At 52.0% G+C, this 18522-nt stretch overlaps 1 protein-coding gene across 1 annotated transcript; it reads left to right on the top strand.

Moving 5' to 3' along the window:
- The first annotated feature begins 1 nt into the window (after nucleotide 1).
- POFUT1 (protein O-fucosyltransferase 1) lies at nucleotides 2-18515 on the top strand. Its single transcript, XM_040331599.1, has 7 exons — nucleotides 2-177; nucleotides 2066-2187; nucleotides 6196-6378; nucleotides 9589-9701; nucleotides 14128-14320; nucleotides 16818-17060; nucleotides 17188-18515. The coding sequence occupies exons 1-7, from the start codon at nucleotides 36-38 to the stop codon at nucleotides 17374-17376; spliced, it is 1185 nt and encodes a 394-aa protein (XP_040187533.1). The 5' UTR covers nucleotides 2-35; the 3' UTR covers nucleotides 17377-18515.
- Nucleotides 18516-18522: the final 7 nt, after the last annotated feature.

Genomic DNA, 18522 nt, shown 5'->3' with positions numbered 1-18522 from the left:
AATATGGCGGCCTCCTCCTCTCTGCCACAACCAACATGGCGGCGCCCGGGGGAGGATTTCCGGCCGGGATGGGGAGAGCGGCGGGCCCCGGGATCCTCGTACTGCTCCTGATGGGGCTGAATGTGAAGGGGGGAGCCGGGGAATCGTCCGGGTACCTTCTGTACTGTCCGTGTATGGGTGAGAGAGGGGGAAGGGAGATTGTGATCCTAGAGAGAGACTCTGACCCTATAGAGAAAGGGGGACATTGACCTCTGACCCTATAGAGAAAGGGGGACACTGACCTCTGACCCTATAGAGAAAGGGGGACACTGACCTCTGACCCTATAGAGAGACTGACCCTATAGGGTCAGAGGTCAGTCTCTTTCTCTATAGGGTCAGAGGTCAGTGTCTCTCTCTCTATAGGGTCAGAGGTCAGTCTCTCTCTATAGGGTCAGAGGTCAGTGTCCCCCTTTCTCTATAGTATAGAGAAAGGGGGACACTGACCTCTGACCCTTTAGAGAGAGAGACACTGGCCTCTGACCCTGTAGAGAGATACACTGACCTCTGACCCTGTAGAGAGAGACTCTGACCCTATAGCGAGAGAGAGACACTGACCTCTGACCCTATAGCGAGAGAGACACTGACCTCTGACCCTATAGAGAGAGACACTGACCTCTGACCCTATAGAGAGAGACACTGACCTCTGACCCTATAGCGAGAGACACTGACCTCTGACCCTATAGCGAGAGACACTGACCTCTGACCCTATAGCGAGAGACACTGACCCCAGAGAGAGAGCGCGAGACACTGACCTCTGACCCTATAGAGAGAGACACTGACCTCTGACCCTATAGAGAGAGACACTGACCTCTGACCCTATAGAGAGAGAGACTGACCTCTGACCCTATAGAGAGAGACACTGACCTCTGACCCTATAGAGACACTGACCTCTGACCCTATAGAGAGAGACACTGACCTCTGACCCTATAGAGAGAGAGACACTGACCCCAGAGAGAGAGCGCGAGACACTGACCTCTGACCCTATAGAGAGAGACACTGACCTCTGACCCTATAGAGAGAGACACTGACCTCTGACCCTATAGAGAGAGAGACACTGACCCCAGAGAGAGAGCGCGAGACACTGACCTCTGACCCTATAGAGAGAGACACTGACCTCTGACCCTATAGCGAGAGACACTGACCCCAGAGAGAGAGCGCGAGACACTGACCTCTGACCCTATAGCGAGAGACACTGACCCCAGAGAGAGAGCGCAAGACACTGACCTCTGACCCTATAGAGAGAGACACTGACCCCAGAGAGAGAGCGCGAGACACTGACCTCTGACCCTATAGAGAGAGAGACACTGACCTCTGACCCTATAGAGAGAGAGACACTGACCTCTGACCCTATAGCGAGAGACACTGACCCCAGAGAGAGAGCGCGAGACACTGACCTCTGACCCTATAGAGAGAGAGACACTGACCTCTGACCCTATAGAGAGAGAGACACTGACCTCTGACCCTATAGCGAGAGACACTGACCCCAGAGAGAGAGCGCGAGACACTGACCTCGGACACTGTAGAGAGAGACACTGACCTATGACACTATAGAGAGACTCTATATAGTGCAGAGTATTTGAGGAGAGGAGAGTTCTGGAGGAAGGAGCAGAGTCCTCCAGCAGTGCAGAGTATTTCAGGAGAGTTATAGAGGGAGGAGCAGAGTATTTCAGGAGAGGAGAGTTATAGAGGAAGGAGCAGAGTCCTCCAGCAGAGTATTTCAGGAGAGGAGAGTTCTGGAGGAAGGAGCAGAGTCCTCCAGCAGAGCCGAGTATTTCAGGAGAGGAGAGTTATAGAGGAAGGAGCAGAGTCCTCCAGCAGTGCAGAGTATTTCAGGAGAGGAGAGTTATAGAGGAAGGAGCAGAGTCCTCCAGCAGTGCAGAGTATTTCAGGAGAGGAGAGTTATAGAGGAAGGAGCAGAGTCCTCCAGCAGAGTATTTCAGGAGAGGAGAGTCTGTATGATGAGGGTTCAGGTAGGTGGCCATGTAAACGATCTTCTAGCATGGGATCTGTTGTTGTTTTTGCGCAGGACGTTTTGGCAATCAGGCGGATCATTTCCTCGGGACTTTGGCGTTTGCGAAGATGGTGAACCGGACTCTGGTGGTGCCTCCCTGGGTTGTGTACAATCATCACCGCCCTCCCTACAGCAATGTGAGTGCCGGGGGATTGTGTAAGTCCCGCCCCTTACATAGAAATGAGGGGTCTGTGGTTCTTATCAGAGGCGGATTTTATATGATAGAGACAGAAGATCGACCAAAGATCCAGAGAAAACACAAATGTTATAAACCGAGTTGCAGTTTAGTGAGTAAAATAAGTATTTGATCCCCAAGAAAAACATTACTTAGTGCCATCAATTGCCGCCACTGTGTCCCATCAATTGCCGCCACTGTGTCCCATCAATTGCCGCCACTGTGCCCCATCAATTGCCGCCACTGTGCCCCATCAATTGCCGCCACTGTGTCCCATCAATTGCCGCCACTGTGTCCCATCAATTACCGCCACTGTGTCCCATCAATTGCCGCCACTGTGTCCCATCATTTGCCGCCACTGTGTCCCATCAATTGCCGCCACTGTGCCCATCAGTTGCCGCCACTGTGCCCATCAGTTGCCGCCACTGTGCCCATCAGTTGCCGCCACTGTGTCCCATCAGTTGCCGCCACTGTGTGCCATCACTTGCCGCCACTGTGTCCCATCAATTGCCGCCACTGTGCCCCATCATTTGCCGCCACTGTGTCCCATCAGTTGCCGCCACTGTGCCCATCAGTTGCCGCCACTGTGCCCATCAGTTGCCGCCACTGTGCCCATCAGTTGCCGCCACTGTGTCCCATCAGTTGCCGCCACTGTGTGCCATCAGTTGCCGCCACTGTGTCCCATCAATTGCCGCCACTGTGCCCCATCATTTGCCGCCACTGTGCCCATCATTTGCCGCCACTGTGTCCCATAAATTGCCGCCACTGTGTCCATAAATTGCCGCCAGTGTGTCCCATCAATTGCCGCCACTGTCTCGCATCAATTGCCGCCACTGTGTCCCATCAGTTGCCGCCACTGTGCCCATCAATTGCCGCCACTGTGCCCCATCAATTGCCGCCACTGTGCCCCATCAATTGCCGCCACTGTGCCCCATCAATTGCCGCCACTGTGCCCATCAATTGCCGCCACTGTGCCCCATCAATTGCCGCCACTGTGTCCCATCAATTGCCGCCACTGTGTCCCATCAATTACCGCCACTGTGTCCCATCAATTGCCGCCACTGTGTCCCATCATTTGCCGCCACTGTGTCCCATCAATTGCCGCCACTGTGCCCATCAGTTGCCGCCACTGTGCCCATCAGTTGCCGCCACTGTGCCCATCAGTTGCCGCCACTGTGTCCCATCAGTTGCCGCCACTGTGTGCCATCACTTGCCGCCACTGTGTCCCATCAATTGCCGCCACTGTGCCCCATCATTTGCCGCCACTGTGTCCCATCAGTTGCCGCCACTGTGCCCATCAGTTGCCGCCACTGTGCCCATCAGTTGCCGCCACTGTGCCCATCAGTTGCCGCCACTGTGTCCCATCAGTTGCCGCCACTGTGTGCCATCAGTTGCCGCCACTGTGTCCCATCATTTGCCGCCACTGTGCCCCATCATTTGCCGCCACTGTGCCCATCATTTGCCGCCACTGTGTCCCATAAATTGCCGCCACTGTGTCCATAAATTGCCGCCAGTGTGTCCCATCAATTGCCGCCACTGTCTCGCATCAATTGCCGCCACTGTGTCCCATCAGTTGCCGCCACTGTGCCCCATCAATTGCCGCCACTGTGCCCCATCAATTGCCGCCACTGTGCCCCATCAATTGCCGCCACTGTGCCCCATCAATTGCCGCCACTGTGCCCATCAATTGCCGCCACTGTGCCCCATCAATTGCCGCCACTGTGCCCCATCAATTGCCGCCACTGTGCCCATCAATTGCCACCAGTGTGCCCCATCAATTGCTGCCAGTGTGCCCCCCCTCCCCGGCACTTACCTGTCACGGCGCTGTACTCCACGCTCCGAGTCCTCATGTCCTCTCCCGTCTTCTGCTATGATTGGATGCCGATAGGCATCCAATCACAGCGCCTGTCGCTTCAGCCAATCGGGTGACCGGGTAACCAAACCCGAGCACCTGATTGGCTGAGAGGCGGGTCAGTGTTAGGAAAGTGATTTTTTCGCTTCCATAACACAACACTGTGTAGACAGAGAATGCACAGCATTGCGCTCGCTGTTTACCAATTTGGACGCCTATTAGAGCTCATGGCTTTAATCAGGCGCTTCCGTAAAAAAAAAACGCCCCTGTAATTCAGATGCCCGACAAGGGGCCGGACACCTGAATAGGGGGCGGCAGTGGCGACCATAGATCCATGCAATGCAGGAATCTGTCTATTGGTGATTGACAGGTGCAGGAGAGAGGGGGCGGCACTCCTGCGCCCTTTATGGACGCACCGCCACTGGACTTAGTAGTCGGTGGAGAAACCCTTGTTGGGAAGCACAGAGGTCAGACGTTTCTTGTAGTTGGTGGAGAAACCCTTGTTGGGAAGCACAGAGGCCAGACATTTCTTGTAGTTGGTGGAGAAACCCTTGTTGGGAGGCACAGAGGTCAGACGTTTCTTGTAGTTGGTGGAGAAACCCTTGTTGGGAAGCACAGAGGTCAGACGTTTCTTGTAGTTGGTGGAGAAACCCTTGTTGGGAAGCCCAGAGGTCAGACGTTTCCTGTAGTTGGTGGAGAAACCCTTGTTGGGAAGCCCAGAGGTCAGACGTTTCCTGTAGTTGGTGGAGAAACCCTTGTTGGGAAGCCCAGAGGTCAGACGTTTCTTGTAGTTGGTGGAGAAACCCTTGTTGGGAAGCACAGAGGTCAGACGTTTCTTGTAGTTGGTGGAGAAACTTTTGTTGGGAAGCCCAGAGGTCAGACGTTTCTTGTAGTTGGTGGAGAAACCCTTGTTGGGAAGCCCAGAGGTCAGACGTTTCTTGTAGTTGGTGGAGAAACCCTTGTTGGGAAGCCCAGAGGTCAGACGTTTCTTGTAGTTGTTGGAGAAACCCTTGTTGGGAAGCCCAGAGGTCAGACGTTTCTTGTAGTTGGTGGAGAAACCCTTGTTGGGAAGCACAGAGGTCAGACGTTTCTTGTAGTTGGTGGAGAAACCCTTGTTGGGAAGCACAGAGGTCAGACGTTTCTTGTAGTTGGTGGAGAAACCCTTGTTGGGAAGCCCAGAGGTCAGACGTTTCTTGTAGTTGTTGGAGAAACCCTTGTTGGGAAGCACAGAGGCCAGACGTTTCTTGTAGTCGGTGGAGAAACCCTTGTTGGGAAGCACAGAGGTCAGACGTTTCTTGTAGTTGGTGGAGAAACCCTTGTTGGGAAGCACAGAGGCCAGACGTTTCTTGTAGTTGGTGGAGACATCCTTGTTGGGAAGCACAGAGGTCAGACGTTTCTTGTAGGTGGTGGAGAAACCCTTGTTGGGAAGCACAGAGGTCAGATGTTTCTTGTAGTTGGTGATCAGGTCTCCACACATCTCAGGAGGGATTTTGCTCCTCTCTCCAGATCTTCTCTAAATCCTTAAGGTTTCTTGGCTGTCTCTTGGCAACTCGAATTTTTACCTCCCTCCATACATGTTCTATAGGATTAAGGTCTGGAGACTGGCTAGGCCAATCCATGACCTTAATGTGCTTCTTCTTGAGCCACTCTTTTGTTGCCTTGGCGGTATGTTTTGGGTCATTGTCATGCTGGAATACCCATCCACGACCCATCTTCAGTGTTCTGGCTGAGGGGAGAAGGTTCTCATCCAAGATTTTACAATACACGGCCCCGTCCATTGGCCCCTCAATGTGGCAAAGTCGGCCTGTACCTTTAGCATCCCTCTCTCATGACCATCCTCACCCCATGAGGCAAAACCTTGCATGGAGCTCCAGACCTGAGGGCCATTGATGGTTATTTTAGTATTTGTTGCATTTGCGAATAATTCCTCCGACAGTTATCTTCTCCTCACCAAGATTTTTGGTGGATCTTCTGTCTCTATCATATAAAATCCACCTATGATAAAAATGATGGACCCCTCATTTCTGTGTAAGTGGGCGGACCTACAAAATCTGCAGGGGATCAAATAATTATTTTCCATACTGTACATATGTGGCTCACGATCTTCCTTTTTTCCAGATTCACGTTCCCTACGAGGAGTTCTTCCAGTTGTCTCCTCTGCGGAAGTATCACCGAGTGGTCAGCATGGAGGAGTTCATGGAGAAGTTGGCCCCCAGACTTTGGCCGGCGGACAAGCGCGTGGCCTATTGCTTCACCACGGCTGCCCAGAGGAGCGCCGACAAACAGTCCTGTCCAATGAAGGTGAATAAAGAGTACCTGTCAGGCAGACAGTAATGTCAGTCAGTGACCTCATGTTATCCAGAAAGTCTAAATGTTATCAAAGTAGCAGAGACCGTGGGCTGGATTCAGATACATCGGCGTATCTGTCCGCCCGGCGTAGCGTATCTGAGATACGTTACGCCGCTCTAACTTTGGGCGCGAGTTCTTTATTCAGAAAGAACTTGCGCCCTTAGTTACGGCGGCGTAACGTATGTGTTGCGGCGTAAGGCCGCGTAATTCAAATGGGGATGTAGGGGGCGTGTTTTATTTAAATTTTGAATGACCCCGCGTATTTGACGTTTGTTTTGAAAGGCGCATGCGCCGTTCGTGAAAACATCCCAGTGCGCATGCTCGAAAATCCGCCGCAAAACGTCATTGGTTTCGACGTGAACGTAAATTACGTCCAGCCGCATTCGCGAACGACTTACGCAAACGACGTAAAAAAATCAAAACTCGGCGCGGGAACGACGGCCATACTTAACATTAGCTACGCCTCATATAGCAGGGGTAACTATACGCCGGAAAAAGCCGAACGCAAACGACGTAAAAAAAAAAGCGCCGGGCGGTCGTTCGTTTCTGAATCGACGTAAATACTAATTTGCATATTTCTCGCATAAACAAACAGAAGCGCCACCTAGCGGCCAGCGGGGAATTGCAGCCTAAGATCCGACGGCGTAAGACACTTACACCTGTCGGATCTTAGGGATATCTATGCGTAACTGATTCTATGAATCAGTCGCATAGATACGACCGACGGAACTCCGAGATACGACGGCGTATCAGGAGATACGCCGTTGTATCTCTTTCTGAATCCGGCCCATTATCACTGCTTTAGATAACCTGTGCAGAGAGCAGAGCTGTGGGAGGGACCCATCAGGGGGCGGAGACAAGACCAGTCACCATGCACAAGGAGAGAGAGCAAAACTGTGGGAGGGACCCAGCATGCTCCACCCACTACAGGCTTCCTGCAGAAAACGACAGAAGGGGGCGGAGATGAGACCAGTCACCCTGCACAAGGAGAGAGAGCAAAACTGTGGGAGGGACCCAGCATGCTCCACCCACTACAGGCTTCCTGCAGAAAATGACAGAAGGGGGCGGAGACAAGACCAGTCTCCCTGCACAAGGAGAGAGAGCAAAACTGTGGGAGGGACCCAGCATGCTCCACCCACTACAGGCTGCTTGTGTTTCGTCAGATTAGGCGACCCGTCATAATTGGTAACGGAAGTGACGTTTCGTCACCGCCATCTTGCTACACCCCGCACTTCTCCATACTAAGGATTCACTGAGATGGGGGAAAGCGGACATCTTGTTGCACCCACCCGAATTTCGCATTTTACACGTATATTTTTAACAGTAAAGTGAGTTTGAAATACAGGACTTAGAACTCCGTCTTACTGGTTAGATGTTGAATTTTAAAAGCTCCCACTGCTGTCAATCAAATCCAATAAACCGGGGGCGGGGCCAAGTCCTGCATTCGGCGGCTACGGATGCCAAATGCTGGACACGGGAGCGCACCCGCAAGGTAACCCCCCCCCCCCCCCGGGAGAGCACTTCTCCTCCTAGGGGGGTTATCTGATGCGGGGAGGAGCCGCGAGAGCTGCCGGGGGACCTCAGAAGACGGAGATCGGGGCCACTCTGTGCAAAACGAACTGCACAGTGGAGGGAAGTATGACATGTTTGTTATTATTTTTTGTTTTTTTTTAAATTCGAACCTTTAGTATTAATTTAAAGTGGATGTTAACCCACATTTTTTTATTTATTTTTTGATGTCACAATGTAGAGTATAAGATTTTCTATCATCTGTGCCCAGTCTTGTCACACAGAGTTAATCCAGCTCTGAGCAATCCTCTTTTATTGTTCAGTGAAATAAAACGGACTTACAGAGAAAAACCTTAGTCAGTTCCGCCCCCTTGCTGTGAGTGACAGGTTATTTACATATCTCACACACTATCTTTATTTTTTAATTCCTTTTCTGAAGTCATGTGGTTACTTTTCTGGATTTTGATCTTTTGATTTGACTTTGATTTTGTTAGTGATCATAGCAGAATTTAGTGTAAGGAATACACAGGAGAAAATGCATGTTGACAAGGGGAGTGTAGAGGTGGGCGGGGAGTCTACTGACATCACGACTCCACCCACCGAGCTCCAGACAACAGACCCACCCACAGAATCTGCAGTTTTTCAGTTCTTATAACAGACAGAGGGGAGACATTTGACAGGTAAGGATACATACAGGAGGCGTCTATATCCTTATAGATCAGCACTATGGCAAGAGTTTAGAAAGGATGAGAGGGGTTTACATCCACTTTAAACCCCTATCAGTTTTGCATTGTTGTGTGTTCTGCAGGAGAGATTTCTCCTAATTTCCTGCCCAGTAGACAACAGGAAGTGAGGAAATCTCTCCAATCAAGATCCCCTTAGTGTCATTGGTACAGCAGGTGTCCCCAGAGGCGTTGCTAGGGGGGTGCGGTCCGCACCGGGTGACACCCGCTAGAGGGGTGACACCATCCCGTTTTGTTTTGTTTTTTTTATCATTTTTTTTTTTTTTTTGCTGACATGCCCAGCCTGCCCTGTACCACCCCAGCTTGCTCTGTGCCACCCCAGCCTGCCCTGTATCATCCCAGCCTGCCCTGTATCATCCCAGCCTGCCCTGTATCACCCCAGCCTGCCCTGTACCACCCCAAACAGCCCTATACCACCCCAGCCTGCCCTGTACCCCCCCCCCCAAACAGCCCTGTACCACCCCAGCCTGCCCTGTACCACCCCAAACTTTCCCATGCCACCCCAACTTGCCCTATGCCACCCTAACTTGCCCTATACCACCTTAACCTGTCCTATACCACCCCACTACATCAACCTGCCACTATACTGCCCTATACTATCATTTACAGGGGCTGGTTTGGGGTGTGCCCCGTGCGCTGCCTGCTTGGTGCTGGGCAGACTAGACAGAGGGGGGGGGGTGACACCATGTTTTACCGCACCGGGTGACACCAACCCTAGTGACGCCACTGGGTGTCCCCATTGACATTTCCCCCCTCATCTGTTCTGGGGACACCTGTAAACGTATGGATTTCTCATCATATCCTGTCCCCTATGACATAAATCGGGTGACTCCCCTGAGTTAGGACACAGGCCGCTCCTCACAGGCTATGCCAATGTTTTGATGATTATTTCACTTTTTATTTTTTTAAGGACGGCAACCCATTTGGCCCATTTTGGGATCACTTTCACGTTGATTTCATCCGCTCTGAGCTATTTGATGGGATTAACTTCAGCGCTTATTACAAAGACACTTGGATGAGCAGGTAAGCTGAATGCTTTGTCCAACTTCATCTCAGGCCACAGGAGCATTATGGGGGCTTTTAAAGGGCCAGTTCTACCTTTAGTCCCCCACCATCAAGAGTCCCCCCACCCTCACTTACATCACAGTGCACCACCTTATCGTGTGCTGCTGTCGACGGGTTGCTGGGAGGCTAAAAGTGCAGGGTCTGGAGGAGGACCAGACAAAGATCTGGTGATGTGTGCTTTTACTTATTATTCTATGAATGGAGGATAGCAATGCTTTCTGGTAGGGACTAGTATCGGTATCGGGACCGATACCAAGCATTTCCTGAGTACTTGTACTCGGGGGGAAATGCTCCGGTGTTTCACCCGATACCTGTACAGTCAGGTAGGGGGGGAGTTACAAGTCTTCTCTGTGTTGTCTTCTCCCCCCCCCCCCCCCCCTGATGTCTTCTCCTCGTCCGTGCCGTCTTGTTCCCCCGTGATGTCTTCTCCCCATCCATGCCGTCTTGTTCCCCCGTGATGTCTTCTCCCCGTCCATGCCGTCTTGTTCCCCCGTGATGTCTTCTCCTCGTCCGTGCCGTCTTGTTCCCCCGTGATGTCTTCTCCCCATCCATGCCGTCTTGTTCCCCTGTGATGTCTTCTCCCCGTCCATGCCGTCTTGTTCCCCCGTGATGTCTTCTCCCCGTCCGTGCCGTCTTGTTCCCCCGTGATGTCTTCTCCTCGTCCGTGCCGTCTTGTTCCCCCGTGATGTCTTCTCCCCATCCATGCCGTCTTGTTCCCCTGTGATGTCTTCTCCCCGTCCATGCCGTCTTGTTCCCCCGTGATGTCTTCTCCCCGTCCGTGCCGCTCTCCCCCCGTGATGTCTTCTCCCCATCCATGCCGTCTTGTTCCCCCGTGATGTCTTCTCCCCGTCCGTGCCGCTCTCCCCCCGTGATGTCTTCTCCCCGTCCGTGCCGTCTTGTTCCCCTGTGATGTCTTCTCCCCGTACGTGCCGTCTTGTTCCCCCGTGATGTCTTCTCCCCATCCGTGCCGTCTTGTTCCCCCGTGATGTCTTCTCCCCATCCGTGCCGTCTTGTTCCCCTGTGATGTCTTCTCCCCATCCGTGCCGTCTTGTTCCCCTGTGATGTCTTCTCCCCGTCCGTGCCGTCTTGTTCCCCCGTGATGTCTTCTCCCCGTCCGTGCCACTCTCCCCCCGTGATGTCTTCTCCCCGTCCATGCCGTCTTGTTCCCCCGTGATGTCTTCTCCCCGTTCGTGCCGTCTTGTTCCCCCGTGATGTCTTCTCCCCGTTCGTGCCGTCTTGTTCCCCCGTGATGTCTTCTCCCCGTCCATGCCGTCTTGTTCCCCCGTGATGTCTTCTCCCCGTCCGTGCCGTCTTGTTCCCCCGTGATGTCTTCTCCCCGTCCGTGCCACTCTCCCCCCGTGATGTCTTCTCCCCGTCCATGCCGTCTTGTTCCCCCGTGATGTCTTCTCCCCGTTCGTGCCGTCTTGTTCCCCCGTGATGTCTTCTCCCCATCCGTGCCGCTCTCCCCCCGTGATGTCTTCTCCCCGTCCATGCCGTCTTGTTCCCCCGTGATGTCTTCTCCCCGTCCATGCCGTCTTGTTCCCCCGTGATGTCTTCTCCCCCTCCATGCCGCTCCCCCTCCGTGCCGCTCTCCCCCATGATGTCTTCTCCCCGTCTCCCCCGTCCGTGCCGCTCTCCCCCCATGATGTCTTCTCCCCCTCCATGTCGTCTGTATATGCAGCATAGCACGCTTATTATACTCTCTGTGGGACCGAAGAGGTTAATCTTCTGCATTGTGTAAAAAGGCTGTTTGATCCTCTCCTTCTTCCACAGTCCCCAGTCCATCTCCTGACAGTACAGAGCCTTGGAGGCATTCTGCACATGCTCAGATTGGTGTGAACTGCAAGAGAGTTTTTTTTTTGTTTCTTGGTAGGGTGCTTTTGATTAGCACAGGGCCAATAAGCACTGTCCAGACAGAGGGTCAGGGGTCCTGCAGCCTTATAAGACAGTGAGAGCAGAATGAAAACTCCTCCTACAAGCTTTAACCCGACACTGATAGAAGTCACAAGACTGCTATATACTGCTGAAGAGAGAGGGGTATTTAGCAGTTTATATTTACTAAAATAATTGCATTTCCATGTTCTGTGTACTGTGGGAGAGCAGATATAGTGAATGCAGAGTCCTGGGGAGAGCAGATATAGTGAATGCAGAGTCCTGGGGAGAGCAGATATAGTGAATGCAGAGTCCTGGGGAGAGCAGATATAGTGAATGCAGAGTCCTGGGGAGAGCAGATATAGTGAATGCAGAGTCCTGGGGAGAGCAGATATAGTGAATGCAGGCTCCTGGGGAGAGCAGATATAGTGAATGCAGGCTCCTGGGGAGAGCAGATATAGTGAATGCAGAGTCCTGGGAAGACCAGATATAGTGAATGCAGAATCCTGGGGAGACCAGATATAGTGAATGCAGAATCCTGGGGAGACCAGATATAGTGAATGCAGAGTCCTGGGGAGACCAGATATAGTGAATGCAGGCTCCCGGGGAGACCAGATATAGTGAATGCAGGATCCTGGGGAGAGCAGATATAGTGAATGCAGAGTCCTGGGAAGACCAGATATAGTGAATGCAGGGTCCTGGGGAGATCAGATATAGTGAATGCAGGCTCCTGGGGAGATCAGATATAGTGAATGCAGGCTCCCGGGGAGACCAGATATAGTGACTGCAGGATCCTGGGAAGAGCAGATATAGTGAATGCAGAGTCCTGGGGAGATCAGATATAGTGAATGCAGGATCCTGGGAAGAGCAGATATAGTGAATGCAGGGTCCTGGGGAGATCAGATATAGTGAATGCAGGCTCCTGGGGAGAGCAGATATAGTGAATGCAGAGTCCTGGGGAGACCAGATATAGTGAATGCAGGGTCCTGGGGAGAGCAGATATAGTGAATGCAGAGTCCTGGGGAGAGCAGATATAGTGAATGCAGAGTCCTGGGGAGAGCAGATATAGTGAATGCAGAGTCCTGGGGAGAGCAGATATAGTGAATGCAGAGTCCTGGGGAGACCAGATATAGTGAATGCAGGGTCCTGGGGAGAGCAGATATAGTGAATGCAGGGTCCTGGGGAGAGCAGATATAGTGAATGCAGGCTCCTGGGGAGAGCAGATATAGTGAATGCAGGCTCCTGGGGAGAGCAGATGTAGTGAATGCAGAGTCCTGGGGAGAGCAGATATAGTGAATGCAGGCTCCTGGGGAGAGCAGATATAGTGAATGCAGAGTCCTGGGGAGAGCAGATATAGTGAATGCAGAGTCCTGGGGAGAGCAGATATAGTGAATGCAGAGTCCTGGGGAGAGCAGATATAGTGAATGCAGAGTCCTGGGAAGACCAGATATAGTGAATGCAGAGTCCTGGGAAGACCAGATATAGTGAATGCAGGGTCCTGGGGAGACCAGATATAGTGAATGCAGGGTCCTGGGGAGAGCAGATATAGTGAATGCAGGGTCCTGGGGAGAGCAGATATAGTGAATGCAGAGTCCTGGGGAGACCAGATATAGTGAATGCAGAGTCCTGGGGGAGAGCAGATATAGTGAATGCAGAGTCCTGGGGAGAGCAGATATAGTGAATGCAGAGTCCTGGGGAGAGCAGATATAGTGAATGCAGGGTCCTGGGAAGACCAGATATAGTGAATGCAGGGTCCTGGGGAGAGCAGATATAGTGAATGCAGAGTCCTGGGGAGACCAGATATAGTGAATGCAGAGTCCTGGGGAGAGCAGATATAGTGAATGCAGGGTCCTGGGGAGACCAGATATAGTGAATGCAGAGTCCTGGGGGAGACCAGATATAGTGAATGCAGGGTCCTGGGGAGAGCAGATATAGTGAATGCAGAGTCCTGGGGAGATCAGATATAGTGAATGCAGAGTCCTGGGAAGACCAGATATAGTGAATGCAGGGTCCTGGGGAGACCAGATATAGTGACTGCAGAGTCCTGGGGAGATCAGATATAGTGAATGCAGAGTCCTGGGAAGACCAGATATAGTGAATGCAGGGTCCTGGGGAGAGCAGATATATTGAATGCAGAGTCCTGGGGGAGAGCAGATATATTGAATGCAGAGTCCTGGGGAGAGCAGATATAGTGAATGCAGGGTCCTGGGAAGACCAGATATAGTGAATGCAGGGTCCTGGGGAGAGCAGATATAGTGAATGCAGAGTCCTGGGGGAGAGCAGATATAGTGAATGCAGAGTCCTGGGGAGAGCAGATATAGTGAATGCAGGGTCCTGGGAAGACCAGATATAGTGAATGCAGGGTCCTGGGGAGAGCAGATATAGTGAATGCAGAGTCCTGGGGAGACCAGATATAGTGAATGCAGGTTCTGGGTTTAGTAACACTTTGTTTGCTGTTTATGTATATTCATAGTACGGTCTACAGGTGGCGCTCTTTCTGCTGTTTTATCAGGTTTCCTTCTTCTGTACACCCGGTTCTCGCTCTCCCCGGAGCCCCTGCACAGTTTCCTGTCCTGGAAGAGCACCGAGGGTTGCAGAAATACATGGTATGGTCCAAAAAGATTGTTGAAGAGGGGGACAAGCACATCCAGAACTTGCTCATTAGACCCTTTGTGGGGGTTCATCTGAGGATTGGATCGGACTGGGTAAGTATTCAGGGTTTCTAAGCTCTGAGCCATGTACAGCAAGTTCCTCCATCACAGAATATTATTGGATGTGAAAGGACGGGGGGCTCTATAAAGTTTATTCAAAAGTAATATTGTTGTTTCTTTTTCATTTCTGGTTAGTATCAGTAGCAGAAGCAGTCATTATCTTCCTGCTATCCTTTACACAGACTGGGAGAAGGTGGGACACCCCTGTGAACCGTTCACACTGGGAGCTTGCTGAGGAGAGAGCAGGTGTTTGGTCAGATCTGGTGACCCGTCAGAAGGTGTAACGGAAGTGATGTCACTGCCATCTTGCTACACCCGGCACTCCTCCACATTAAAGGGGAGTTCCAGACTTTTATTTTTTTAGGTTAATTAAAAGTCAGCAGCTACAAAAAGTGTAGCTGCTGACTTTTAATAAACAGACACTCACCTGCTCCGCGGTCCAGCGATGCGGACGCCCGGAGCGTCTCTCCTCTCCGCCGGCGCCTCCATTCACTCTGTGGGCATGACGGCTTTCGGCTTCACGGCCGGGCATGCACTGCGCATGCGCAAGCGGCGCTGCGCTCCCTGAGTGGACAGGCGATCTCCTGGGACCTGTCACATGTCCCAAGAGATCGCATAGAGGGAGGAGTCGCCGAGGCGCTCCCTGGGCGGAAAGAGGAAGTGGGGCAGGAAGTCCCACTCCTACAGAAGCTCCCCACCCCCAAAAAAAAATGACATGCCAAATGTAGCATGTAAGGGGGAGTGTAGGGATGGTGTTCTCAGGGTCATAGTCAGCATTTTTCTTCCTCCAAACACAGCGAGTCCCCCTCCTCAAGAAGGCTCATGTGCAGTCATGCCAATGAACATCTAAATGATTCAGAGAAGGATTGGGAGAAAGTACTGTGGTCAGATGAGACCAAAATTGAGCTCTTTGGCATTAACTCGACTCGCTGTGTTTGGAAGAAGAAAAATGCTGACTATGACCCTAAGAACACCATCCCTACTGTGAAGCATGGAGGTGGAAACATTAAGCTTTGGGGCGGTTTCTCTGCTGAAGGTACAAGCCGGACTCAGTTGGGGACCCTTATGTAAGGGAGGACTCTAAGGCCTCGTACACACGACAGAGTTTCTCGGCAGAATTCACAGAGAAACTCGGTCAAAACCCGGATTCTGCCGAGAAACTCTGTCGTCTGTACACTTTTGGCTCGATGGAGCCGCCGAGGAACTCGTCGAGAAAATAGACAACATGTTCTCTATTTTCTCGTTGTTCTATGGGAGAAGGCGGCCCGCCGAGCTCCTCGGCGGCTTCATCCCAGAACTCGACGAGGAACTCGACGTGTTTGGCACGTCGAGTTCCTCGGCCGTGTGTACGGGGCCTAATAGGGATTCTCATGTAAAGGGGGAATCTGATAGGGGCTTTAATGTAAGGGGGTTCTGATTTAAGGGGGTTCTGATTTAAGGGGGGTCTGATTTAAGGGGGGCCTCTAATGTAAGGGGGATCTGATTTAGGGGGGGTCTAAATTAAAGGGGGGTCTCTAATGTAAGGGGGGTCTGATTTAAGGGGGGCCTCTAATGTAAGGGGGGGTCTGATTTAAGGGGGGCCTCTAATGAAAGGGGGGATCTGATTTAAGTGGGGCCTCTAATGTAAGGGGGGTCTAAATTAAAGGGGGCCTCTAATGTAAGGGGGGTCTCTAATGTAAGGGGGGGGGGTCTAAATGTAAGGGGGCCTCTAATGTAAGGGGGGTCTGATTTAAGGGGGTCCTCTAATGTAAGGGGGGTCTAAATTTAAGGGGGCCTCTAATGTAAGGGGGTCTGATTTAAGGGGGTCCTCTAATGTAAGGGGGGTCTAAATTTAAGGGGGCCTCTAATGTAAGGGGGTCTGATTTAAGGGGGGCCTTTAATGTAAGGGGGTCTGATTTAAGGGAGTCTGATTTAAGGGGGACCTCTAATGTAAGGGGGGTCTGATTTGAGGGGGGCCTCTAATGTAAGGGGGGGGGTCTGATTTAAGTGGGGCCTCTAATGTAAGGGGGGGGTCTGATTTAAGTGGGGCCTCTAATGTAAGGGGGGGTCTGATTTAAGGGCGGCCTCTAATGTAAGGGGGGTCTGATTTAAGGGGGACCTCTAATGTAAAATGGGTCTGATTTAAGGGGGGCCTCTAATGTAAGGGGGGGGTCTAAATTAAAGGGGGGCCTCTAATGTAAGGGGGGTCTGATTTAAGGGCAAACTTTTATAGGGACTGATGGGTACCCCAATGTAAGGGGGGGTCTCTGATGAGTTCATGTTTATTTGGAATTCCTTTGCTTTGTTATACTGAACATAGTTCTGAATCCTATTCCTGAATACAGAGAAGCTCCCGGTAAATCTTATTCCTTCATTTATAAAACTGATTTCCCTGAAACCAGTTGTAAAGCGCTGCACAAACTGTTGGCGCTCTAGAAGTCCTGTATAATAATATTTGGAGTAAGTAATTCATGTTTGCCGGTCAGTAAAGATTTCCTGTTTCCCTCGGCAGGTAAATGCTTGTAAGATGGTGAATGACGGCACAGCCGGTCCTCATTTCATGGCCTCTCCGCAGTGCGTCGGCTACGACCGCCACAAGGCCACGCCCCTAACCATGAACATGTGTCTGCCGGACCTCCGAGAGATCAAACGCGCCGTGACCCTCTGGGTGAAGAAGACTAAATCCAGATCTGTCTATGTGGCCACCGACTCCTCCTCCCACACCGCCGAGATACAGAGAGCCTTGGGGAAGGAGGTATGAGATCCCCCTTCAGAGAGCCAATGGGTCCCCTTGAGGTCCAACGCTGATCACATGTTGTCTTCTAGCTCCTGAGTGTGCACGACTTTCCCAAATACTGACGTTTTTCCTTGTTCCCCTCCAGGTGAAGGTGGTCAGCCTCCAGCCGGAAGTAGCCCAGATCGACCTCTACATCATGGGCCAGAGCGACCACTTCATCGGCAACTGCGTCTCGTCCTTCACCGCCTTCGTGAAGCGGGAGCGGGACCTACAGGAGAAGCCGTCCTCCTTCTTCGGGATGGACTCGCCTGTCAAGATGCAGGATGAGTTGTGAAGCGGAGGGGGAGATGTGACACATTCCTTAACTAATGACTTTTTCAAGAGACTTTCACCCGCGGAGAAACCTTGGGGGGTGGGGGAGGGGAGATTTACAAAGACGGGATAGAGTTGCCCAGCGGTGGTCACGAATAGCCCTGTACCCAGGACTAAGGCCTCCGCCATTTAGAGTTAAAGTGGAATTGCTGGCAAATCAGAAAAACCTAAAAGAAGGCGGGTGACCCCGCCCCCGCGGATCGATGGCCCACCTTTTGTAAATTCCCCTCCCTCCCTCCGCTTGTGAATTGTAAACTGCATTTTGTACATCTCATTTCTACTGAATCAAGTGTCCTTGTCTCAGAACCTGGTGTCTTCTTCCCCAGAGATAAAGCACATACCTTGTCCCCCTTGGGGAGATTTACCCTCACTTCCTGTCGTGGTGACCCAACAAGAAGGGACATCCCCCTATTAGACAGGTTCTCCCTTTTTAGAAAGTTTGCCCGATTCTCCTATGCACTCATCACTGTCCAGTAGTCACCAGGACAAACGGAGAGGCTTGATCTCCCGAAGGGGGGACGTATATAGCAATAAAAATCTGACGGGGGGGGGGGGGCTAACACCATTGCAGATCTGACCTCCTGCCTTCCCTTCACACTTCACACTTCCTCCCCAACCTGACTGCTCCTGGTCCCGCCCCTTTCATTCATTGGATTTCAGTTTTCAATCATGAAGGATCACACTTACATGTGGGCGTTACCTAGGGGGCAGCCTGCCCAGGAACGCCCACTCCTCCAGACTGTCACCCGCCCATCAAGACATTTTTGTATTTGAATAACTCCTCCCACTGCCTGCATCAAGGCTGAGTGCTCAAGGAGCTGTGTACAGCACCAGGGCCGGGGCAGGAGGGGAAGCTGCCCTGGGCGCAATAGTTTATTGCAGGGATGGGGGGCGCCTTCTTACAGGAGTAGTGACTACTCTTGTAAGCCCAGCACTGGGAGCGGTGAGGAAAGAGCCACCCCCTAAGCTTGCACATCATGAATGAGATGGGTGGCACAGTTTGGCGACTTAATGACCTTGTCCCTACACTGTACAGCACCCTGCCAGCCCCTCCCACCAGCCCTAATCTGCCCGCATTGTATAAAGAATCACAGAGACCTAGTGATGA

The sequence above is a fragment of the Rana temporaria genome, chromosome 12, assembly GCF_905171775.1.
Source record: "Rana temporaria chromosome 12, aRanTem1.1, whole genome shotgun sequence".
Classification (NCBI taxonomy): Eukaryota; Metazoa; Chordata; class Amphibia; order Anura; family Ranidae; genus Rana; species Rana temporaria.
The sequence above is the reverse complement of the archived record's forward strand: the minus strand, read 5'-3'. Positions and strand labels throughout refer to the sequence as shown.

Bases quoted from the DNA above. Each gene is read 5' to 3' on its own strand.
- POFUT1 (XM_040331599.1), top strand. From the start codon at position 36: ATGGCGGCGCCCGGGGGAGGATTTCCGGCCGGGATGGGGAGAGCGGCG. The intron at 178-2,065 runs GTGAGAGAGGGG...GTTTTTGCGCAG, and splicing joins TCTGTACTGTCCGTGTATGG to GACGTTTTGGCAATCAGGCG. The intron at 6,379-9,588 runs GTGAATAAAGAG...TATTTTTTTAAG, and splicing joins AACAGTCCTGTCCAATGAAG to GACGGCAACCCATTTGGCCC.